Raw genomic sequence first — 23,701 nt, 5'->3', positions numbered from 1 at the left:
CCGTTATTCGTGACGGTTTTTCCTGACAGATATGGCTGTTGTCGTTTCTCTACGTGTGATTTTCGAAAAAGAGATTTCTGTAACTTGTTCAAAGATGGTAGAAGTATACGGATATTTGTGTAAAGATAAAGTTCTGCTATGTTGAAAGTACTGCTTTCATTTTTTAATACAAAACGTAAATAAGTTTATGTCTTCTTCTAATGATTTCCGGCAGGCTGTACACTGAGAAGTGCTGCCCCCCACAGTTCGAAGTTCTTCATCACAGTTAAAAATGAATGTACATTTTCTGCTGCTATATTACTGTTTGATTTCAGAGTTCCTTTGAGGCTGATTCCATCACATGTGCTTGTTTTTAGTAATCCACTTGTGTATATATATATATATATATTTTATTTTTATCATACCTTGCTTCTGTATTTGTCATTGTTTTCATTCTGTGTTTTAATTGTCAATTGTCATTTGTGTTTTTATCTTGGCCAAGTCTCCCTTGGAAAATAGGTTTTTAATCTCAATGGCATTATAAATCTTTCAAACACTTTTCAAACACAAAACTAAAAATGTGCTTGTTATTTATTTGGCAAATAATAAACTGAAAAGCATTCATAATCGTTTGAATTATGGTTCGTGGTGCATTAACACTTTTGCACAGTACTGTATTTATATACTGTATATAAGCAGGTGTAATTAATTGGTTTGGCCCCATTCACTCATTACTCTCACTCCACTTAACGAGGACCAGCTCGCGACTGCCCTCTAGGCGAATTACAATCAATGACCGACAATACGATTCTGTGTGGTGGAGCTTTGGCGCCCCCTGTCTTCAAATAGCCGAACAGCAGGGACATAGTCTATTCGTTTGACAGAATGGATGTCACTGTGGAACCACTTCGCGGAACTTCACCTGTAAGTCGTGTCTCCACTCACTGAGCGCCGTGAACGTGACGTCTGCGCGTGTGTGTAGTGGTGTGTGTGTATGTGTATCTCTCTGTGTGTGGGCACACACACACACCGACTTTAACGTTACATGTTGTCAAACGTAGCTAACTAAGCTAACGGGCTTTAGCCGAGAGAGCTGCCTCTGTAGAGAGAGAGGGAGAGAGACAGAGAGACACAGAGAGAGACAGAGAGAGACACAGGGACAGACGGCGAGAGAGAGAGGGAGAGTCACGCTGCTCCAGGACAAGAGGAGGGTTTGGCTCTTTGCATGGTAGCTTCAGGTAACCTCAGGGATTAATCATATAATCTGTCAGGATACGTATGTATATGTGTGCTGCACACTTGACTAGCCATGATCTGCTCTCTTTCTCTCTGTATGTGTATGTGTTTATGTTTGTGTGCGTGTTATTCAGTGATCATCAGTGAGGATGAGGAGCCGCAGTAACTCAGGGGTGAGGCTGGATGGATATGCCAGACTGGTCCAAGAGACAATCCTGTGCCACCAGGTGAGTCCAGTTCATACAGGTTTGAGGAGGAGGAGGAGGGCAGTGGCATGTCTGAGTATTCTCAGATTACTAACCTTAACCAGGGCATTTAAAAAAAAAAAAAAGCCCACAGAGCCTTGCAATTTGGATTTACATAATTTGATTAATCCCTCATTTTGTTAAAAGCCTGCTGCAGTGAAGCGCGGCATCCGCATCCCCTCCAGTCTCTCATAATAACAACAACAACAACAACAGCAGCAGCAATAGTACTACTAACAGTCGGTATTATGAAATCATTAAACACTAGACTATGACATTTTTCGGTAAATAAAAGATACCAACATCTTTTTATTCAAATATTTACTTTATTATATTGAAATAACCAAAAACTACACTTGTTACAATTTGATGTCCTCCAATTAAATATGACATTTTTTAAACATGTGCGATAGATATTGTGTACAATAAAAGTTAAAATCCTTTTTTTGGATTACAAAAAAGAACAAAATCTGATATGAAGATTAAATCCTACATATGTTGCAACATGCTTCACTTAAAGCAGGTAAACACTATAAAGAGAGATGTTTGCCACCACTGCTGTAGTCAGGTGGTAATTACATCAGCACAAATGTCTTATTAACAGCTAAGTTGTTAAAAAGAGGTGAAAGACTAATATCAGTATTGGTAATTACTTGAGGTGGTGATATCAGCATCGTTCAGGCACAGAAATATTGTATCCTGCCATCCCTAATAACAATGAAAGTAATAATAATTGACTTATGTAACACAAAACACAGTTTCAAAGGACGAAATATAAAACATAATACAAATTAGGGCTGAAACAATTACTCCATTATTAATTGATTACTAAATTAATTAAGTATTTTGATAATGGAGTGTGTTTTTTTTTTTAAAGAAATCATTAAAACTGAATATTTTTATATTTATGTGTTTGTGGACAAAACAAGACATTTGAGAAACACTTCCTTACATTTTATGGACCCAACGATTACTCGAGAAAATAACTGATTAATCAATTATTAAAGTTACTGATACACTATGTCGCACATTTGTTTTCATCAGTAAATAATAAATAATAATAATAATAGATTAAATTCCAGGAATAGACATGACATTTTGAGTCTAAAAAATACTAGATTAGATAGAAACTTTAATTATCCCCCTGGGAAGTTCCCTCAGTGGTGTAGCAACGTAAACCTGTACATCACATAATTGGAAATCTTGAAAAATGCAATAGATTACTAGTTATTGTAAAGGCCTGTACATACGCCACAAGAACAGAGACATTTGTTCTCTCTCCCACGGCTGCAAGAAAAGAATGACGTCATTATGTTGTTGCAGCATGTTTTTGAGTTCGCAGGAATTCTGCACTTGTGAAGTGCAGAATGTGAAGTGTCCTGGCCAGAACTAACTTTGTTGTCCACACATTTCTCTGTTCCTGTGGAATATTTACAGGCAATACTTAAGTACTCAATACTTATTAAGTAAAGGTCAGTTCAGTTTAGTTGATCCACCATTGGATCCATGTGTTACAGCAGCCATTCATTCTCGACTCAATGCAAGGCAATGAAAAACTTAAAATGTCATCATATCATATTGTGTACAGTGATCACAGTTACACATACACACCCCATATGCACACACAAGTGCCTGGTGTTGCGTCATTATAACAATGGGCAACATAAGATATGAACATAGAGAAACAAAGAGGTAACACAGAGTTATATAGAGGTAATAAGGAAGAAAAACGTTGTTTTAAAACATATTTAAATGCTAAATTAATCCTGGATTAAAGCTGTTGAACGTCTAAACTGTGTAACTGGTGAAGCTCAACCAGATTCCTTGTCTGCAGCACTGGAGTTGACCAGTACAGTTGGATGAATGCTCTCAAATTACACATATGAGCCCATATGTAGAAGACACACACACACACACACTGTACAAGTGTCTCAAATTTGTCAACACATTAAACACGTAAAACACAAAACAAATGTCCCCTTCTCCTGCAGAAGGTATGTTGGTAATGCATACTGTATGTTCTGTAGGCTATATAAGGTCAGGGAGGTTCACCCCCTAGACTGTGCTGCACTAACATAAACAAGACGTGTCCAAAGTTCAGCCCCCGGAATAGAATGAGGACCAGGGAACTATGCACCTTTATCTATCAGCGGTGGAGTTCACACAGAGGCGCAGTCACCAGCTCATTTTAACTGTGTCCCACAGTTTCCATAGTGCAGAGAAAAACAGCGCAAGACTCGCCTTCAAAGCATGTGTATGTGGTTTACTCTCAGAGGAGGGAAGACTCAGTGAAGTGTTGTCATCTTCAATATCTGAATATCAGAATTTGTTACTGTTGATCTAACAAAGGCACAGTATTTCTTTCAGGTCTGGAATTAGTGTTTAGCCTGTTCGTTCTACCTACCTACGCACCTACCTACCCACCTACCTCTATCCATCCATCTAGCATCTGTTATCGTCGCTTTCTCCACCATTATCCCGCTATAAACTCCCTCCTCTTCCAGGTAACTTCCGCCAAAGTTTCCCTCATTCATTTAAACAGCACCACTGTAAAGAGACATCAAGTAACGATGTCCAGCACCTTCATTTATTAATTAAAATGTTGATATTTTCCCTGCCGTATCAATTCCCTTATTGCACGAGGAAGGACGACGATATATCACCATATCGATCCATCCATCCATCCAGGAAATTTGTCTCAGACTCATACTGTGCATATGAATGCCCTCATAATACTATAAAAGCAGTAATAATATAATAACACAATAGAAGCAATCAAAAAACAATCACAACAATCATTAAAAACACCATGAAACCACTGTACAATCCCTACGTTCTCGAGAAGCATTATTTAAAAGATGAAGGCACAAAGTACAAATGATTGTCATATAAATTTAAAATATAAAACGTTAGCTGCAGCTATAAAATAATTCTTTCCTGTGTGATATCTGCAGATGGTTAACGATTAGCCAAGCAAAACCACATAAGGATAAGAAATGCAGAGCGTGTAACAACATATTAACTAGAGAAAGCACAAGGCTGCTCAGTTTCCCTCCTACAGTGTCAATACAGGACAAGCTGAGGAAGTAGACAGTAACACAGACCTATATGTGGTTCAGTTACCATAGACTGTGTTTAAAAATATCCGTAGTTTTCCTCCCTCGTGGCGCCTCAGGTTTCACAACATAAGCATTTCTGCAACTGGAAATTCAGACGTCACTATTGGACGATGGCGGTGTCAGTCACACTGCTGTCCACTCATATGTGCCATGGTTCCCAAAGAGTGTGTTGGGATCCACAGATTGTTTACCCGAGAGTTATTTTGGGTCCCCAAACAATTTGGCAGAATTCTCCCAATCGTTTGGTTATGTGTATTTGTTTTAAATAACACGAACAAACATTTTTTTGGAAATCAAAATGATATCAGGTTACAGATCTCGCTCTTAATTAATTGCAACCAATTTGAAACACTGGTTTATTGTCTACTTTCTTCCGTAATGGGAATATAATTTACAAAAACTCTATTGAAGAGCTGAAACTAGTGAGACATTACAAATGTTTACTGATGCTATAAATTAAGTTGGAAATAGGTTAATTTTCTCATAGCCGTCTGTAGAATCGCCCCCTGGTGGCTACTCCGTTCTTCTTCCTGGGTTTCACGTTTTTAGAAGTGGAAAACTAGGTTCCTTTTTTCCATGACTATTGTGTTTTGTTTTTCAAAGGAATACTGATATTATTAGCTGAGTTATTAATGAAAATGTTGAAATCTCCCTTATCTCACAAAAGGTAAATAATCATTTTAATACGCATCTGTTGACAGATCACCACTAAAATTTAATAATTTCGTTTTTGGGCCAAAACCAGTACATCCCCAGAAGTTTTCATCAAAATCTGTCCTCTACTTTGAGCCTTATGCTGCTCTCAGACAGACAGACAGGCTGACAGGCTGACTGTATCATTATCTTCTCTGCAGAGATAAAAACTGTATCAGCTCTTCAGTAGAAAGACAGTTTACATTGATGTTAGTGAGTAAATCAAACGGAAATTGTAAATGAAAGGGTTTGAGGAATGTGGTCAAGGACAAACAGGGAGGTAAAGTGTGAGGATGACCATGCTCTGAGTGAAGAATCACATGTGTGAGTGTGTACTTATATATTTCTTTTTACCTTTTTAAGACCCTTTCTGACCTTGTCACGACCACCAGTGGTCCTCATGGACACCAAAACCTGGTCCTAATAAGGCAAAACATAATTTCTGAGGAAGTTTTGGGTTAAAGTTAGGGTTACGCATGAACTAGTAATAGTTAAGGTTAGGGATAATGCTCTGGTCCGGCCGTCCAAATCAATTAAACTGCAGACTTCTTAAAAGAATAGCTGCACAAACGTGTGTACGTGTGTGTGTGTGTGTGTATGTTTCAGAACCCAGTGACAGGACTCCTGCCTGCCAGTGCCCAGAAGAAGGACGCCTGGGTGAGGGACAATGTGTACAGTGTCCTGGCTGTGTGGGGGCTGGGCATGGCCTATCGCAAGAATGCGGACCGCGACGAAGACAAGGCCAAAGCCTATGAACTGGAACAGGTGTGTTTGAGACACATTCACACAGAGAGAGATGTTAATGTGTAGTTGTTTATATTATATTTATATTACCTCTAATGTTGGCTTGAATATTTTGGTCTTGGTTGAAACCAGTACTGAAACATAAACTCTCACAAATCAGCTAGTTAATGTGTAGACAAGACGGCCAAGTAATTCTGTCAATATAAAAAAAACATTTTGAAAATGTCTAAATGAAATAAATGTATTACTTTTTAATTCAGCTTTGAGTAACTTTATAGATTATAGTCAATTTAAAAGTACTTATGTTAATTCTTACTTAATACTAGTGTTTATTTGGTCTTAGATTATTCATAAATTATTTATTACCCATGTTATACTTACATTTTATTATTATCTTAGGAAAATGGTGAAAAACCACCACACAACGACGTGACTTTTCTCACAAGTAAACAACATATTTTGCTCGTGGCTTCCTCAGATTTACTCAGCTAAATTTTTTGGTTGTTTATTTGTTTTTCACTTTTTGGCTTATAGTTTTTTTTCCTGTGTCCAAAGCAATAAACAAAAAGTCTGCCACAGTCCAGCACACCCGTCTCTAAAAAGAGATGTGCAGTGTCCAACCAGAACCCACATGTTTTTTTGGCTGTGCAGCGAGGTTTCATCTTTTTTATTATTTGTTTTTATCAAAGTTTTCTTAAAGATACAGCTGAAGTAAAATGAATCCACACTGCCTATACATGAAATCTGAATAAAATAGTGAAAATAAACAAAGCCATAAAGGATTATAATAGACTTATAGTCTGCAGCTCTCCTCAGTTAATCACAACCACAGAGAGCAGTTTAGATCATAGTGACGTTCTAATTACTTTATTCATTAATGAGGTTTGGTTGTTTTTTTTGTTTGACAGAGTGTGGTGAAGCTGATGCAGGGGCTTCTGCAGTGCATGATGAGACAGGTAAGGTTTGTGTTCACTAGTTAAAACAAAAAAAACGCCACATGCTCACAGCAGAAGAATGTGATCTGGGCTCCTGTCAAGTTTAAACAGATTACTCATGTGCAGCTACTATCAGCTTCCAGACCTACAACCTACAGTGTGTGGGTAGCTATTCAGGAAAAAAGGATAATCCCTAAAACAAATAATGATTATCTGTTACATAGCAGCTTTGTAGGTACAGAAAGGTCAGCAGCAGCAGCAGCAGCAGCAGTGATGAGTTTAAAAAGCTGTTTATTTTTCAATTCTTATTTATATATTTAAAACTAGAGTCTGATTCATAAGAGGGAGCAGTTTTGAAGAGATGTGCTACAACATCCTCATACAGACAGACTTAATATTTGTGCCAAATAGAAGCAGATAAACACACTAAAACCAGGAACAGGAACCAGGAACCACTTCTTAGTCAAGACTAACTTTAAAATCCCCTATGCAACTTTAGATCCTGCTGCACGTGGTGATTTACAGAAAGACACAGAAAAGGAACAGAGGTTTAGGTTTGTCCAAAATGAGAGCGAAGAGAGGAATCCATGAGAGCAGGGAGATTTGAGCAAACAGCACAGGGAGCAGAGTTCAGGGAATCACAGCAGGCGAGTATAAGAGGAAAATATAATTACCCACATGAGGAACAAACAGGAAGGCTAAAAAAAAGAAATAAAAAAAGAAAATCAGTGGCTCTAATCTGGCAGCGTGAAGACAGGCAAACCGTTACCTTTACATTTGTGATCCACACGTGCAGGAGAAAGAAATGCCTGCAGTGCTGAGGGAGCCATCAAACAAACAGGGTCCATTCTCTGCTGCTGAGAGGTTTATGTTGATTTAAGAGTTTGGAAATATGTCTTGTTTGGATGGTTTTATATATATGTATAGGGTTAGGGTTAGGGTTATATGAGTGTATGTATATATATATATGTATATATATACATGGTATCTAGGGAGGAAACCTTGCAAAGCGCCAAGTTTGTGTTTTATGGTACGTTATGGCTGTTAATATTGTACACCAGGTCCAGTTATAAGAATATGTGAGTAATTAAACATAAAGTTGGCTAAAGATTTGAATTTTCTGTCACATACCTAAAGCCAACATCTGTGACTCGATAACAATTTGGTGCCGATGATATTGTGCATCTGTATTTACAATGCTGTAATGGTGTTAAACATTGATTGAGATTGAGTCTTCTAGAGAGAGAGAGAGATACCTGTTTTATATTGATGTATTTTCAGTGCAGATCCTCGTGTTTCTTCTCCTCTGGTCATTTTTGGGAGGGATACCAAGGCTTTTTAGGTTCAAAATTGTTTAAAAGTTTCAGTTGGCATTTGACAGCTGTTCTCTGCTTGTTGTTGAGGTGCTGCCACCTGCGTTAATATGTCTTAATATGATCAGCATCTGACATGCAGAAACAACACAAATGCAAATATAGACAACAAATGTGTAGCCCACGTATAATGTGCCCTTTTTGGTGTGTTATAGGTGGCCAAGGTGGAGAAGTTCAAACACACTCAGAGCACAGGGGATTGCTTACACGCCAAATACGATACTCCCACCTGCGCCACTGTGGTCGGGGACGACCAGTGGGGACATCTACAGGTGGATGCCACATCCATTTACCTGCTGATGCTGGCAGAGATGACAGCCTCGGGTACAGCACTGCTGCTCAACCACACCGGAACAGCAAAATGCAACCAAGTCACTGAGCTTGTCACGTTTTCCCGCAGGTCTCCGTATCATCTCGAACCTGGATGAGGTCGCCTTTATCCAGAACATGGTCTTCTACATAGAAGCTGCCTACAAAGTGGCGGTGAGTTAAATTTCAAGTTGACTCGCACAATACGTGATCTTGTGTGAAACAGCTGCTGTCTGCAGCAGAAACAAAGATGTCTATGATTCTACTGCATTTGCTGTTAAAGATAAATGAGTGGGTTTAGGGTTTAGAGACTGGAGAATGTGTCAGGAAATTATGCAGTGATTTGTTTTTCCCCTTCTCTGTAGGATTATGGGATGTGGGAGCGAGGTGACAAAACCAACCAGGGAATCCCTGAGCTCAACGCCAGCTCTGTAGGAATGGCGAAGGTACAGCGGCAACAGATACCATTTATTATTGTCTGCGTTTATAATGCAAATACATTTTTTTTTAAAATAATATAATATAATATAATATAATATAATATAATATAATATAATATAATATAATATAATATAGTATAGTATAGTATAATATATTATATTATATTATATTATATTATATTATATTATATTATGTTATATTGTATTATACTATATTATATATTATATATATATATATGTATATATATACATATGCATGTGTATATATAATATAATAGTGCAATACTATTATTATAAGTATTAAAGTACGTATATGTTGCTGCATGGATGTGTGGGGGTTTACAGGCAGCCCTTGAGGCCATAGATGAGCTGGATCTTTTTGGTGTCCATGGAGGACCAAAGTCAGTCATCCACGTTTTACCTGATGACGTAGAACATTGTCAGGTACTCCTGTTTTTTTTTTTTTTTTATCCCTCGTAGTTCAGTCTCTACTCCTTTCTTTCCCTGCTCACTCGGCATATTTGTGTGTGTGTCCCTCAGTCCATCCTGTGCTCCATGCTGCCACGAGCTTCTACTTCAAAGGAAATAGACGCCGGCCTTCTGTCCGTCATTTCCTACCCCGCTTTTGCTGTCGAGGATGCCGACCTGGTCGCCATCACGAAGTCTGAAATCATAAACAAGCTGCAGGTACGGTCAAAGGTGCACAAATGATGTGTTTACACGACTGTTAGGTTCAAAAACACCACACTGAGTGTGCAGGAGTACCAGGTTTGATTCAGTGCCCTTCTGTTCGGAGTTTTGTATGTTCTCCCCCCGTGTCTGCTTGGGTTTGCTCCAGGTTCTCCAGTTTCCTCCCACAGTCCAAAAACATACTCTGAACTGACCGTAGGTGTGAGTGTGAGAGAGTGAATGGTTGTTTGTCTCTGTGTGTTTGCCCTGCGATGAACTGGGGAACTGTCCTGAGCGTGAACCCGCCTTTAATGCTATGTCAGCTGGGATTGGCTCCAGCTCCCCCTCGTGTGGAGGATTAAGTGGTTGAAAAGAGTGAGTGAATGTTTGAGTAGTTTATGTGAATATGGTAACAGAAGTGAAAAGCTAGAACATTATTTGTCAACATTTAAGTCTGAAGACATAGTGAAACGTGAAGAAGGGACTGGGCTTGATAAATTCACACTAACTACTTCTTTTTTTTGTGTGATTTGGTTTATTTTGTTGTAATGTTTACGATTTCTTTGTATTATTGATTTTATTTATATTCCCATTTTCTCATTCAGGGTCGCTATGGCTGCTGCCGCTTCATCAGGGATGGATATCGCTGTCCTAAAGAGGTAAAGTACACAAAAACCAAAAGTAATTGCAGAGAAAATAAAAGTCCAGTTGCTACTGATTCAGTGACTTTTGTAGAACTCGATCTGAAGGTTTTTCTCTGCTGTTGTGGAGAGAACATGGATTTCTGAGAAGAGAACCTGAGAAGTTTGCCATGTGGTGTTTGTGTATAATTTGAGCTGGAAGTGTTCACGATTCCTGCTGCTGTTTCACTAGGATCCATCTCGGCTGCACTACGATCCCGCAGAGCTCAAACTGTTTGAGAATATTGAATGTGAATGGCCAGTTTTCTGGACCTACCTCATCCTGGACGGTATCTTTGCTGAAGACCTTGTGCAGGTAAAAAAAAAAGAAAAAAAAAGATCCATATGCAATTTTCACTTGACTTGTATGTTCAGTTCATCTTCAGATAACGTTGAAACATGTGACTGTGTTGCTGTTTCCAGGTGCAGGAGTACCGAGAGGCCCTGGAGGGCATTTTGATCAGAGGGAAGAACGGCATCAAACTGGTGCCGGAACTTTATTCTGTACCACGTGACAAGGTATCGTACTCTTTTAAGATGGATGTAGCAGTTTAGCTCTCTGTTGTAGCCACATAATAATAATTATTACAATAGTTAAGTATCAAACAGCACTGGCTTAAGATAAGATAAGATAACTTTTATTTATCTCACAGTGGAGAGAAAACGGCGTTACAGCAGCTCAACAATAGATAATAAACAAACAAATAAACAATATACAAGTAAGTAATACAAGTAAGAAAGAAATTATTTACATATATAAATATAAATATAAATATAAATATACATATGTAATAAGGTGCAGTTTCTCTCGGTAGTAAAAAAATACAATGAATGTAAACATGGCGTTATGGCAGACCAAAAATGAAACGTGATAACAACAGGGACGTAGACATGTACTTACATTTCACTCATATTCTATTTATTACTCGGTTATATTAGAATTTAAACGGTCGTATTTCTTACAAAGTGCGGATTTCTTGTCATGTGAGATTGAAACATGAGATCAAATGTCTTTAAATTTTGCAGTTCTTTCGTGAAGTAGCTTGATGATATCAGATAGACTCCATTTGTGTCCATGTGTCCCGACCCCCTTCCCCTGCACTGTATCCTTCTGCACTTGGATCCACCTCTCTATCAGTCCACACCCTCTATCAGTCCACTGTTCCTATCTAGTGGAGTTCTTTCCAAGACTACTTCTATCTAGCTTATTCCTGATTTGTGAGTCGCTTTGGATAAAAGCGTCTGCTTCGTTTTCTGAGGGATTTAATTCGTGTTCCAAGGAAGAAATGATTCAGTTTTGATGGTGATCTGGAAATGAATCACTGTTTAAGTTTACATGCAAGTTTCCCCATTTATGTGTGAGTTCTCTCTGCATACTCTGGCCTCCTGCCACGGTGCAAAGGCATGTAGAGAGCGGTTAAATATAGACGTTTGCATAAGTGTGAGTGTGAATTGTTGTGTGTTGGCCCTGCTATGGACTGTCAACCCTCAAAAGATAAACCATAGATTGATATACTTTCTACTGAATTTCTTGTGGAGACACACATCTGCAGCTCTGTCAGCCATGAAACAGCCTCAGAAAACATCCAGGCTAAAGTGTTTCTTCACATCTTACAGGTGGACGAGGAGTACAGGAATCCTCACACAGTGGACAGAGCGGCGATGGGGCAGCTGCCGCACATGTGGGGACAGTCGCTCTACATTCTTGGCTGTCTTCTGGCCGAGGTATTCACTGGATATTTGTACACTGCCAGACAAAAATCCAGAAATTATTGTAGTAATAGTCATTTCTTAGTAAGTTGTTTTAGTGAAACAGAGTAAAATACTGAAAGTAAAGAACAAATGTTGGATTATTTACTGAGGTACTAGGTGTGTGGCTTGTGTGTATCTGTGTCTTTTCTATTGCCATAAACGAAACCACAGAGTATGTTTCAACTTACTCTAACTGTGTTTGGCTCAGACAAAAAAAAATACAGCACACATGTCGAGTTTGGGTTGGTTTTGGTCAAAATTCTCCCAAGCTTGGTTGAGTTTGGATAGAAAAACGTGTCCCAAGCTGCAGTACAAATCTGTTGTCAGTGTGATTGTGACATATCAGGAATAATGTGGGGAAAAAAAGGCATTGCTACCTCATGATAGACAATCTTTTTTTCTAAAAATAGAGTAAAAACACATCTAAATGTTCTTTTTGTATCCTCTCTTTTTCTGTCTTCTGTCAGGGGTTTTTAGCACCAGGAGAGATCGATCCGCTCAACAGGAGATTTTCGACACAATTCAAGCCAGATGTTGTGGTACAAGGTTGGTCACCAGTGAATCTATTTGTTTTTCTTATTTTACTCAATTTATATTTGGAGAATTTTCTGTTTATAGTTGTATTTCATTGTGAAGTTTTCATATTTTTTGACCTACATGTGAGAAAAATTATTTTATAGATGCCACTAGCTAAGTTGAACTTTGATGGTTTGGGTGTAAAGTGTTTTTGCTCGATCGTTAGTCCCTGACGTTGATGCCGTATTTCTTCTTACATCTGTGTATCAGTTTGTATCCTTGCCGAGTCTGAGGAGATCCAGCAGTTGTTAAATGATCACGGGATAACTGTCCAGACGATGTCGGAGGTTCTGCCGATCCGGGTCATGCCTGCTCGCATCCTGAGCCATGTCTATGTCAAACTGGGTAAATAAGGAAAAACACTATTCTCCTTAGTGCACAGGTACACGTGTGTGTGAGTGTGTGTAGTGAGTGACATTTTGTGTCATCGCTCCAGGAAATTGCAAGAAACTGAGTTTGAGCGGGAGGCCCCACAGACACATCGGAGTTCTAGGAACCTCCAAATTCTACGAGATCAGAAGTCGCTCCTATATATTTACCCCTCAGGTAAAACACAGGTTTTACATGATGTTCAAAATCAAAACAAAAATGAATTCTCTGTTTTCTGAATTCTCTGTTTGTTTCTTTTCTTCTTCGGTGTGCTGACTGTGCAGTTTCTGGATCAGCACCACTTCTACCTGGCACTGGACAACCAGATGATTGTGGAGATGTTACGGACGGAGCTGGCGTATCTCTCCTGCTGCTGGAGGATGACGGGACGACCGACGCTCGCGTTCCCCGTCACCCGGAGCATGCTGGGTAATGGCGCTCTTTACCCAGCATTTATTGTACACAGTAGCAGTTTCCACAAAAGGTTATAAATCAAACTGCAACATTTTTGGACGATTTTGCCATTTAAGCTCAGTGTTAAATGTCATAGTGATTTTGTTTTATTATTGTCTTAGATGTTGCTCAGTCATTGTTGCATTATAGGAATATAGTAATGGATATTGGTCTCAAACTCAGCTCCCACTTAACAATAATCTTTTCTGGCCTATGGCTTTGATTCCACATTGTGTGACATGGCTGTGGTGTGATTGACTGTGGATGTCATGCACAATGATCTGCTCAAAATCACCCCCTCACTTATTCCCTAGTTCCATCTCCTCATCCCAATAAGTTTCTCACTCTTTTGCTTCAAAAAGAAACAAATCAAAAGAAACTAACGTCAGTGGGTGACATCATAGTGGGTTATCACTTTGATAAATTGGAAAGTCCTAGCATCATGTTGTATTTTTTTCTTTTGAAGCTTAATTCCTTGACAACAATTTCTAATATAACACAATTATTTGCTGGGATAGGAAGAATTTGAGGTGTCCTTTTTAACAAAGGTCTATAAAGGCCAACAATAATGAAAATCAGAACACGACTGCCACTTCTGTAGTGTGGCGATGAAGATATGTGGTGTCCGTGTTTGTGGCTGTGACAGCTCATTTCCACATTGCCATTTTGTCAAATGATTAACCCACAATTAAAATTTGTTTGTTTTTACATCCAGTTGACGGAGATGCGATTGATCCTTGTATCCTAGCAACGCTCAGGAAACTACAGGATGGCTACTTTGCTGGAGCGAGGTCTGATACCTTCTGTAGTGTAGAACATCATCATTTCTATGTATTTATAACGTAAAACAAAATGAATGCATGAAAGATTTCTTGTTAAAAGGACATTTTCACGTGTGTCACTTTTGTTTGGATGTTACGACAGGGTCCAAATATCAGACCTGTCCAGCGTCCAGACCACGTCATTCCACACTCGCCTCAGCTTCCTAGAGGAGGAGAACGACGACAGCTTGCCTGACGACGAAGAAGAGGATGAAGCTTATGCATATGGAGAATATAACCAGTGTGGACCCTCAGGTAGATACAACTTTGAACTAAGTGTGTGTGTGTGTGTGTGTCTGTCAGTCATACATGATTAGTTAAGTGTTTTTATTTAACTCCAGAGGACTCAGAGAACGTCTTTGATCAGTACCTCACGCAGCTGCTCCACAGCACCAGCACCAAGAGCCACCTTCCTCCCATCCAGAAGGGGCAGCATGACCACATCTTTAGTGCTGAACACACAACAAGAGACATCCTGTCTTTCATGGCTCAGGTCCAGGGCCTGAACATCCCCAGTGAGTTCTCCTTAATATAATGTAATGTGTTCATTAATGTGTGTACATGTGGTGCTCGTGCTCCAACTCCAATTTGAGGTTTGATACTCCTGTCAAATGTACCGGCACTTCTTAATTTTACTATTTTATTATTATTTAAACAAGAGAACATTTATAAGGCTGATGATTTGCGGTGACCTTTTCAGGGGGAAGCTGAAATAATAAGAAGAAAGTGTCTCACTAATGTTTAGTGATATTCACTGACTTCAGCACGACACCAAATAAAATGGACTTTGTGTTTGAATTTTAAATCATTATTAGAAATGTTGAGGATAATCTGAATATACAAGTTGGCAAAATGTAAACGTAAATCCAGTTTTTTGTTATTTTAATATGGAATATATGTGAATTTACTGCAAAAAAATACCTCTAAAAACAAGAAAATATAACCACTATTAATGGAAAATTACTTGTTTCAAGCAAAATATTCTGCCAGTGCAGCAAGAAAATGGCACTTCTTAAGTTTTCTTGAAACAAGTCATCAAGAAACTTCAGCCTTAATAAGTAAATAAGTCCAAAATATGGTGTGATTAGATAAATACACTGAATTCAAGTCAATGACACTAGTACATGTTTTCATTTGGGCTCTGGTCAGTTCCTAAACATAATAAAAATACCATTTTTATTGACAGTAAATGTCAATAAATCATAAAGAAATGCATTTAAACAGTTTTCTATGTTCTCACATTGTTATAAGATGGGTGTGATTTGCAAGGAGTAATGGGGAGGACCCCTCTGTCGTCACTGCATGGCACTGCAGCATTAAAACAGACTAATGGTGGATTTAGGCCAGTCATAATGACAAAGAAGAAGTGTGTATGCCCCAGCGACAGTGACATGCATGCGTTTGTTTCAGAGTCGTCCATGTATCTGCCCGTGACTCCTGTCATGAGCAAACACCGCAGGTCTCTCAACCTCCTGGAAGTTCCTCATTCTCAGCCCACTCCACACGTAAAGCAACACAAGGTAGAGACCAGCACCCCCCACCAGCAACTTTGTTTCTGTTGTGACCTATTTGATTTTTTTACACTGACATACCCTCACAAGCCCCACAGTTCTGCTGATCTGCACCTGCCCCGGGACTCTCAGGGAAACACAGACTTCGCCGAGTTAGTGAGGCAGCTGAAGGAGTGTTCCACTCTGCAGGACCAGGCCGACATCCTCTACATTCTCTACTTAATGAAGTACGGACATTGAGACTTTATTTGCAGCTTTGGCACAGTTAACAAATTAACAATCTGATTTTCCTCCCGTGACCAGAGGAGCTAACTGGGTGGTGGAGCTCTCAGGTCCCGGCCAGGGTGGAGTCAGCGTGCGTTCTCTGTTGGAGGAGCTCTACGCACAAGCTGGAGCCTCTAAAGAGTGGGGTCTCATCAGATACATCTCTGGAATGCTACGCAAGAGAGTGGAGGTCCTCGCTGAGGTGAGTGAGTTTTGAGTAACACACGGCTGGCTCTGAATACGCTTCGACACACTGTGTGAGGAGGAGTTATAATCTCTGAAATACGTGCTCGCTCGGGACACTACATAAATACAGAATTGTCCAAAAGTCTCTTTTTTGTTTTGTACGGTACGGTACTGTGATTTCACCCTGATGGAAACACGGATGCTTAAGCGTTGTAGTCCTGTCACATCTGTGGTTACTAGGCAAACAATACCTGGGGGCTGCTGAGATGACAAGCCTCACTGAATGATTTAACACATCAAACATGCCGTGTCTGTGTGCATCCTCTCCTTCACCATCTGGTTTTTGAGCTTAGTCTGTATAAAGAAGGTTCAACGTGTTTGACCCGCTTCTTTGGCATCAAAAGACACTGTCGCTTAGTTTAGTTCATACGCAAAGATAATAAAAGCAAATTCTGACTCTGATAAGTTTGTTTTATTGTGTTTATTCCGTCTGTATTCATTTGTTCTTCAGGCCTGCACGGACCTTATTTCCCATCACAAGCAGCTGACTGTGGGTTTACCTCCTGAACCCAGGGAGAGAGTCATCACTGTGTAAGTCATAGAAACACACGTGGCTGGAAATATTACACGTAACCATGAAGATCACAATATCAGAACTCCAAATGTCAAAATAAGTAAAAGCAGGAGAAGGTTTTAAAACACTTTAAAGCAAAGAAAAACCACATCATATTAGGTTTCTCAGTGATTGTGTTTCTTTCACATGTAACGAGCATCCATGTTTATGTATCAATGTAATGAGTATTTAATGAGTGAGGGGCAAGTTTAATAAGATTTTGTTCTCCCTACTCCTTTACAAGCAACTTTATTCATAAATGGAATAAATGAAATGAAAAAAAGTCATGGTGCTCTGACGGAAAACGCATCTCCTTAGATATAATGATCGACTACTTTGTCACTGTTTCTTCTCAGGCCTCTTCCTCCAGAGGAGCTGAACGATCTCATCTATGAAGCCAGCGGTCAGGACATCAGTATAGCTGTGCTCACTCAGGTCAGTCTCCTCAGCCTTTGAACCGCTCACATGACTTCTCTTACAGCTGTGTAACATCTCGTCTGTTTCGTCACTCCTGCAGGAGATCATGGTGTATTTAGCCATGTACGTGCGCTCGCAGCCTGCTCTGTTCGGGGACATGCTGCGACTCAGGATAGGACTCATCATGCAAGTGATGGCCACAGAGCTGGCTCGTAGCCTGCACTGCTCTGGTGGGAGAAACGAGCAAGCGTGCTGACAAAAATACACACAAATGTGCACAGACGCACAATTATTCCACACAGGAACTAAACCATTTCCTCCTGCCCTTTGTAGGGGAGGAAGCGTCTGAGAGTTTGATGAGCCTGAGTCCGTTTGACATGAAGAGCCTCCTGCATCACATCCTCAGTGGGAAAGAGTTTGGGGTGGAAAGAAGCAGTGAGTTTGTTTGTTTTCCTCTTCTCCCTGTGTGTGTTTAGTACACTGTACATGAACAGTAAACATCCGTGTATTCATGGCTGTGTGTTGCTACTTCAGTAAAAATGTCTTAATGAGCCAGAATTAAGAGACTGAGAAATAACTGTTGAGAGGAGGGAAGAGATTTACAGTTTCAATGTCCCTTCAGTAGCTGCGGTTGAGACCAGTGAAATAACTTTAGTCCTTCAGAAGTGTTCAATTTCGTCTGTGTTCATCAGTGCGCCCAGTCCAGTCCACGGCCACCAGTCCTGCCATCTCCATCCATGAGTTAGGCCACGCTGGTGTCACCAAGACAGAGCGTGCAGGAATACACAAACTAAAGACTGAGATGAAACAGGTGAGGAGCACAAGTAGAACTCTGGTTAAGTCATATATTGTGGCATCTACCCTCCTACTCTCCTACCTTCCTACTTACTTCCTTATACCTACCTACTTACCTATGCACCTACCTACCTATGTACCTAACTATATAGGTACTTCCCTACTTATCTATCTACCAACCACCTATATACATACCTATCAGGTACCTACCTAACTAACTAGGTACATACTGTTTATGTATCTGATTACCTACCTACCTGTCTGTCTGTCTGTCTGTCTGTCTGTCAGAGCAGAATAACAGTGTTCTTGCTTTTACTTGCAGCGGGATGACTCTCGGCCTCTCAGTGTGGGTTGGATTTGATAACCTCTAGCATGTGACTATTTTCTAACCTCAGTCTCAAACTGACCGCTCATGTCATTGTTTTATTTGGAGCCGCAGCGCCCTCCATAGCTGGAGCATCTTCCATCTCATGGCTCATCATTAGGACAACATGCTTTTTGCTGCCGTCCTCAGGCTCACACAATAACAGTGTTTTTGGAGTAGAGTAGTCATACTGAAAATAACTCTTTTTTTTTTTTTCCAAGTTCACCCGGACCATTTTTTTTTTTAAGCTGCTTTTAATTCAAGCGCCTTTTGTATTTTGTGAAAGCGTCTCTTCACAAATTGGGATGATCCAATGAACAGTATCAGTATTTGTCCGATACTGGCTTTCTGGATTAGATATTGGAAAAGGAAAGTCTGATATAATCCATAAACAAACACTGAATATGATGTAAATGCTTCACTATTAACAGCTCAGTTGTAGCTGAAAGACAAAGGGTCATGGAGCCATCCCAGTTCATGGAGAGTTAAACTGTCTTGTGATCAGTCGCGATGAACTGACGCTTTTCACTTCACAGATTGTAACAGTGCGCTTCTGTGTGTGGCTGCAGTGTCATCATGGCTGACATATGATGAAAACCATGTGACCCATCTCAAACTCTTCTCTGTCATCTGTCATCTGTCATCCATGTCCATGTGTAGATCGTCAGCGGTGGTCATTCCCTAGGTAGCAATGTCACCTCTCCTCGCTCCACGGTAAACCCCTTTCACCCTCATCCTCCTCCCTACATTCATTCACTCAAGATTTTGAATTTTAGATATTTATGTGCTTTTTTTGCATTCAAGGAGAAAGTTGGTGGTATTTTTTTAAAATTATCATTTTTATTATTGTCCACAATTTCTCTATGGAGGCCCAAACCGACATTAAACCGTCACTTTTTTCGGTAAGAGCATGAGTGCTACTAATAACATGAACAATGGCTCTGTCTCGTTCATAACAGGGTTCCCACACATTGGTTTACATTTACATTAACATCAAGGACTTTTTTAAGGATTTTCCAGGACTAAATTCCCTGAAATTCAAGGAGCGAATGTGCTGACACAGCTTGTGAGAGCTGCTCTGCCCATGACGTCCCACTTTTATTGATTTGCCGCACGCTCTGCATCTGGATAAGTGCTTGTCCTTGGGTTCTTGGGACCAGTATTTGTCCTTTTCCTTGGTGAGACAGAGATCTTGCAGTAGGTGGAAACAGTAGTTGGCGTCGTAACAAACAAAAACATTTACCTAAATATCAAGCACTTTTCAATTTCCATGTATATTGAAGGTCATTTTCAGAAACCTTCAAGGGCCTTGACTATTCTTTTAATTCACAGACTCTCAAGGATTTCAAGGACCCACGGGGAACCCTGTTATACAAGTCAGGAGGCTAAATGGAACTCAGCCATTATTAATTTCATTATCGTTATCATGATGAAACTATTGAAACTAAGTATGTCATCCAAGTAGTGATGTAGCTTGTGTCCGTGCTATAAAAGTCCATCATTTCTATGCAGAAATGTTTACAAACAAACAGCCACATGATGGCAAAACATTATATTGCAGTAGAATTCCTCCATTTTTTTATTTGGACAATAATTTATTGAGACATGTAAACAGTCAGCGTGATATCACAGACTGTTTATAAGTAACACACACACACACACACGATAACACCAGCCTTGTCCTCTCATATGTCCTGTTTAAGTATCCTGTCATGGAGTGACACAGCATGGGTGATTGCATGGACAGACAAGTGTTAACAGTCATTTTGTGTCTTTGTGTTTTTGGGGGAAATGGCACAGACAAACCTGTCTCTGCTGTCGCTCTTGTCTGTTTGTTGTATCTTTATTTAAAAGCAACGTAACATTCACCACCTGCAGTGCCTGATTTGACAGTCAGGTGTTTGGAACCGGACAAGGTAGGTAAAGCATGCAATTATCTGGGGTCTCAAGGAGAGGTGCAGTGCCCCTCGTGTCAAGGAGAAAAATCTGTGTAGAGTGTGGTCAAATTCAGGACGCCAAGTCTTAAAGGTCCAGTGTGTAAATTTGAGAGTGTGACAATAATTACAGTGCAGAAAATCAAGGCACAAGCTGGAATACGGTGCTTATGGCTATTTTACTTTATTTATAATTTACTATCCTATGTTTATATTTTACGACAGTGTATTAGGGCCACATTGAAAAAAAAGAGGAGAGTGCCTGGTTCTTTACTTACTACAATTGCACAAAATGCTCCGCGACTCTCATTTTCACATCTCTCCTCTTCTAAATCAACAGGTGAGAATATTACGACTTTAATCTCGTAAATTTACGACTTTATTCTCAAAGTCTGTGCTTTTTTTTTTCCCTATGTGGCCCAAATACTCCGTCGTAATATTTATTATTTTTGGGAACCTATTTCTTACATATCTTATTCAAATTGTACAAACTTTCTCTGTATAACTTTATTCTCTACATTTCTAAGAATTAAATTACTGGTAATAATGTTGCATTGTTACCGAGGACATGACAATAAAGGATCTTGAATCATCACTTACATATCCTTCAAAGAAACAGCTTAAAGCATGCACTTTATGATAGACACTGTTTTAATTATTATTTTTTACTGCATTGTTTATTGTATGACACTCTTTCTTTGTTTCTAAATTAGCATTGTGCTAAATCCGGCTGAAATGTATTGGACGTTCATTAATACGCACTGTCCCATCCAAAGAAATGTGAATTCATTAATAATAAATGATCTGTTCGGGCCTCTGTCAAAACATGGCAAACAAGTTCAGCACGTTCAATTTCTGCCATTAAACATTTACACACTCGACCTTTTATTGGGGAATTGAAAAAGACATTGATTAGTTTTCTCTGAAGACGACAAGGACCTGTTCATCCTGGGTGATGTGAGCTCTACCGACAACAAGTTTCCTGGTGTTTCACTGTGCTGATCTTACATACAGTATCTCACGTTGTGTGTCTCTCTGCTCTCGCACCACAGCGCTGCAGCAGCCCGTCCACCCCCAGTGGGATGCTGTCCCCAGTGGGCCCCGGTTCAAGTGATGGACATCTGCAGTGGGAGGCGACACAAGGCCAGTGGCTGAGGAGGCGAAGGCTGGACGGTGCAATCAACAGAGTACCGATGGGTTTCTACCAGAAGGTCTGGAAGATCCTGCAGAAGTGCCACGGCCTGTCCATCGATGGATATGTGCTGCCTTCTTCCACCACGAGAGAGGTAGCAGCTGAAGCTTATTCTGTGTGTGTTTTAATCCCCTGTTTTTGTCACCTTCTGGTATAAACCAGAAAATCCTGGTCCAAATGAGGGAGAACTTGATTTATGAGGCTCTGTCTAAAGTCAGGGGTAAATCATGGTTCGGTTAAGGGTAGGCTGAGACATTAAAGTGCCGGTGTATAGGAATGAGTGACATCTAATGGGGAGGATACAGATTGTGCAGTCTTCACTTTTGCAGGCAAAATAAGGCCCTTGTTTTAAAGCACAAATAAGAAGTTTATTCCAAGGCTACAAAAAAACAAAGGATTTTTATGATCATATAAGTAGTTAAGTAGTTAAACCTGTGTATGTTTTGTGTGTGTGTTTGTACATGTCGTTAGTAAGCTGTTTAGGCCTTTAACTGGCCTTTTTTGAGGATTAAGACCCAGTTTTGGGTTTGGGTTAGGGTTAGACATGGGTTAGGATAAGGGTTATTTCTATGAGTGTAAGAGAATTGAAAACCAGCATGTGTGTGTGTTTGTGAGGACCAAAAAACATGTAAACCATAAGGAGTGAAGACATTTTGGGAAAGTGAGAAATTCACAACTTTAAATAGCTTTTTTGGGGGTTAAGACCTGGTTTTAGGGTTAGGGTTAAAATTGGGTTTAGGGTTAAAATTGCATTTAGGGTTAGGCATTTAGTTGTGATAGTTAAGGTTAGGTCAAGGGATTATGGAATGCATTATGCCTATGAGTGTCCTCAGTAAGAATGAGTGCGAGTGTGTGTGTGTGTGTGTGTGTGTGTGTGATCTCAAAACCTGGTCCTAATGATTCACAGCTTAAGTAGCGGGCTAAGCTGTGAATCATGTTTAGGTCAAGCAGAATAGCTTAAATCTTAAATCCTGTTCTCTGCGTAGATGACAGAAGGTGAGATCAAGTTTGCAGTGCAGGTGGAGTCCGTCTTGAACCACGTCCCTCAGCCAGAGTACCGGCAGCTGCTCGTGGAGACTGTAATGGTTCTGGGTTTGGTGGCTGACGTGGAGGTGGACAACATTGGTGGCATCATCTACGTGGACCGCATCCTGCATTTGGCCAACGACCTCTTCCTCAACGACCAAGTACGACAGCTGGAGAAAGAAGCTTTTTTTTGTGTTTTCTGTTTTCTGTTTCTTCACCTTCTTTTCTCTCTCTTTCTCTCTCTCTCTGTTATTTCCCAGAAATCCCACAGTGCCGGTGATTATTTCCTTGAGAAGGATCCAGCGACTGGGATCTGCAACTTTTTCTATGACAGCGCCCCCAGTGGCAGCTACGGAACCATGACCTATCTGTCCAAGGCGGCGGTGACGTACGTTCAGGACTTCCTCCCGAGTTCCAGCTGCCTAATGCAGTAAAGAAAAAATACAGGGTGTCTTTCTGTCCTTGAAAAGACTGGAAACACTTGAAGAGTACGACTAAACGAAACTTAACCAAGTATCTCATGATCTGCTCATACAGTTTGTGGTTGTACTGATGTTGTTTTAGTGTTTCACTCTTGTGTGTCTCTTCCACTAATGCATCCATGGCAGCTGACTGCAAACCACTATGTACAAATGTATTTTTATTTCAGGGTCCAGACTCACACTTATTTATGACTTAAACGTGCTCTTTCTCTTAAAGACGCACGCTCACGGGACATTAACACAGATTTTATTTAAGCTAAACCATGCAAAGAGTTACTTTATCTACTGTACTTTCCAGTGTGTGCTCAGTGTTACTCGTGAGGGTGTTGCTATAAAACACTCGTCTTAAATGTAATATCTCGCCCCCAGCAGTTAATATTTTTGATCTTTCTGCAAGAATTTTATTTCCAAAAAATCCTTTTGTTTAGTCTGGTTTTACAAATGTAATGTATTAATTTATTCCATAGTTTTAACAGATGATCTTAGCATGTGGGAACAATAAATATATATGACACAAGACAAGA

At 39.9% G+C, this 23,701-nt stretch overlaps 1 protein-coding gene across 6 annotated transcripts; it reads left to right on the top strand.

Annotated features, from left to right (window-relative positions):
• Nucleotides 1–766: 766 nt before the first annotated feature.
• On the top strand, nucleotides 767–23,701 carry phka2 (phosphorylase kinase, alpha 2 (liver)). 6 transcript variants are annotated; one of them, XM_058628905.1, is made up of 33 exons: nucleotides 768–903; nucleotides 1,350–1,442; nucleotides 5,879–6,037; nucleotides 6,925–6,972; nucleotides 8,480–8,648; nucleotides 8,725–8,807; nucleotides 8,999–9,079; nucleotides 9,419–9,517; nucleotides 9,614–9,760; nucleotides 10,348–10,401; nucleotides 10,616–10,738; nucleotides 10,846–10,941; nucleotides 12,040–12,147; nucleotides 12,642–12,720; nucleotides 12,961–13,095; nucleotides 13,187–13,296; nucleotides 13,404–13,548; nucleotides 14,288–14,363; nucleotides 14,497–14,648; nucleotides 14,735–14,908; nucleotides 15,804–15,913; nucleotides 15,995–16,131; nucleotides 16,208–16,370; nucleotides 16,866–16,945; nucleotides 17,324–17,402; nucleotides 17,485–17,614; nucleotides 17,718–17,819; nucleotides 18,077–18,195; nucleotides 18,502–18,525; nucleotides 19,204–19,257; nucleotides 21,530–21,763; nucleotides 22,656–22,856; nucleotides 22,956–23,701. In XM_058628905.1, the coding sequence occupies exons 2-33, from the start codon at nucleotides 1,365–1,367 to the stop codon at nucleotides 23,127–23,129; spliced, it is 3,723 nt and encodes a 1,240-aa protein (XP_058484888.1). In that variant the 5' UTR covers nucleotides 768–903; nucleotides 1,350–1,364; the 3' UTR covers nucleotides 23,130–23,701. The 6 variants fall into 6 exon arrangements, with proteins under 6 accessions (XP_058484885.1, XP_058484888.1, XP_058484889.1 ...); XM_058628902.1 differs by having other exon boundaries at nucleotides 767–903; nucleotides 15,804–16,131; XM_058628906.1 differs by lacking the exon at nucleotides 18,502–18,525.

The sequence above is a fragment of the Solea solea genome, chromosome 5 (assembly GCF_958295425.1).
Source record: "Solea solea chromosome 5, fSolSol10.1, whole genome shotgun sequence".
Classification (NCBI taxonomy): Eukaryota; Metazoa; Chordata; class Actinopteri; order Pleuronectiformes; family Soleidae; genus Solea; species Solea solea.
This window is presented reverse-complemented; position numbering and strand designations above follow the sequence as displayed.

Excerpts from the sequence above, each read along its gene's own strand:
- phka2 (XM_058628902.1), top strand. The coding sequence starts at position 1,365 with ATGAGGAGCCGCAGTAACTCAGGGGTGAGGCTGGATGGATATGCCAGA. Across the intron at positions 13,096-13,186 it reads CCATGTCTATGTCAAACTGG|GAAATTGCAAGAAACTGAGT; the intron begins GTAAATAAGGAA and ends TCATCGCTCCAG. Across the intron at positions 17,615-17,717 it reads TCGTAGCCTGCACTGCTCTG|GGGAGGAAGCGTCTGAGAGT; the intron begins GTGGGAGAAACG and ends TGCCCTTTGTAG.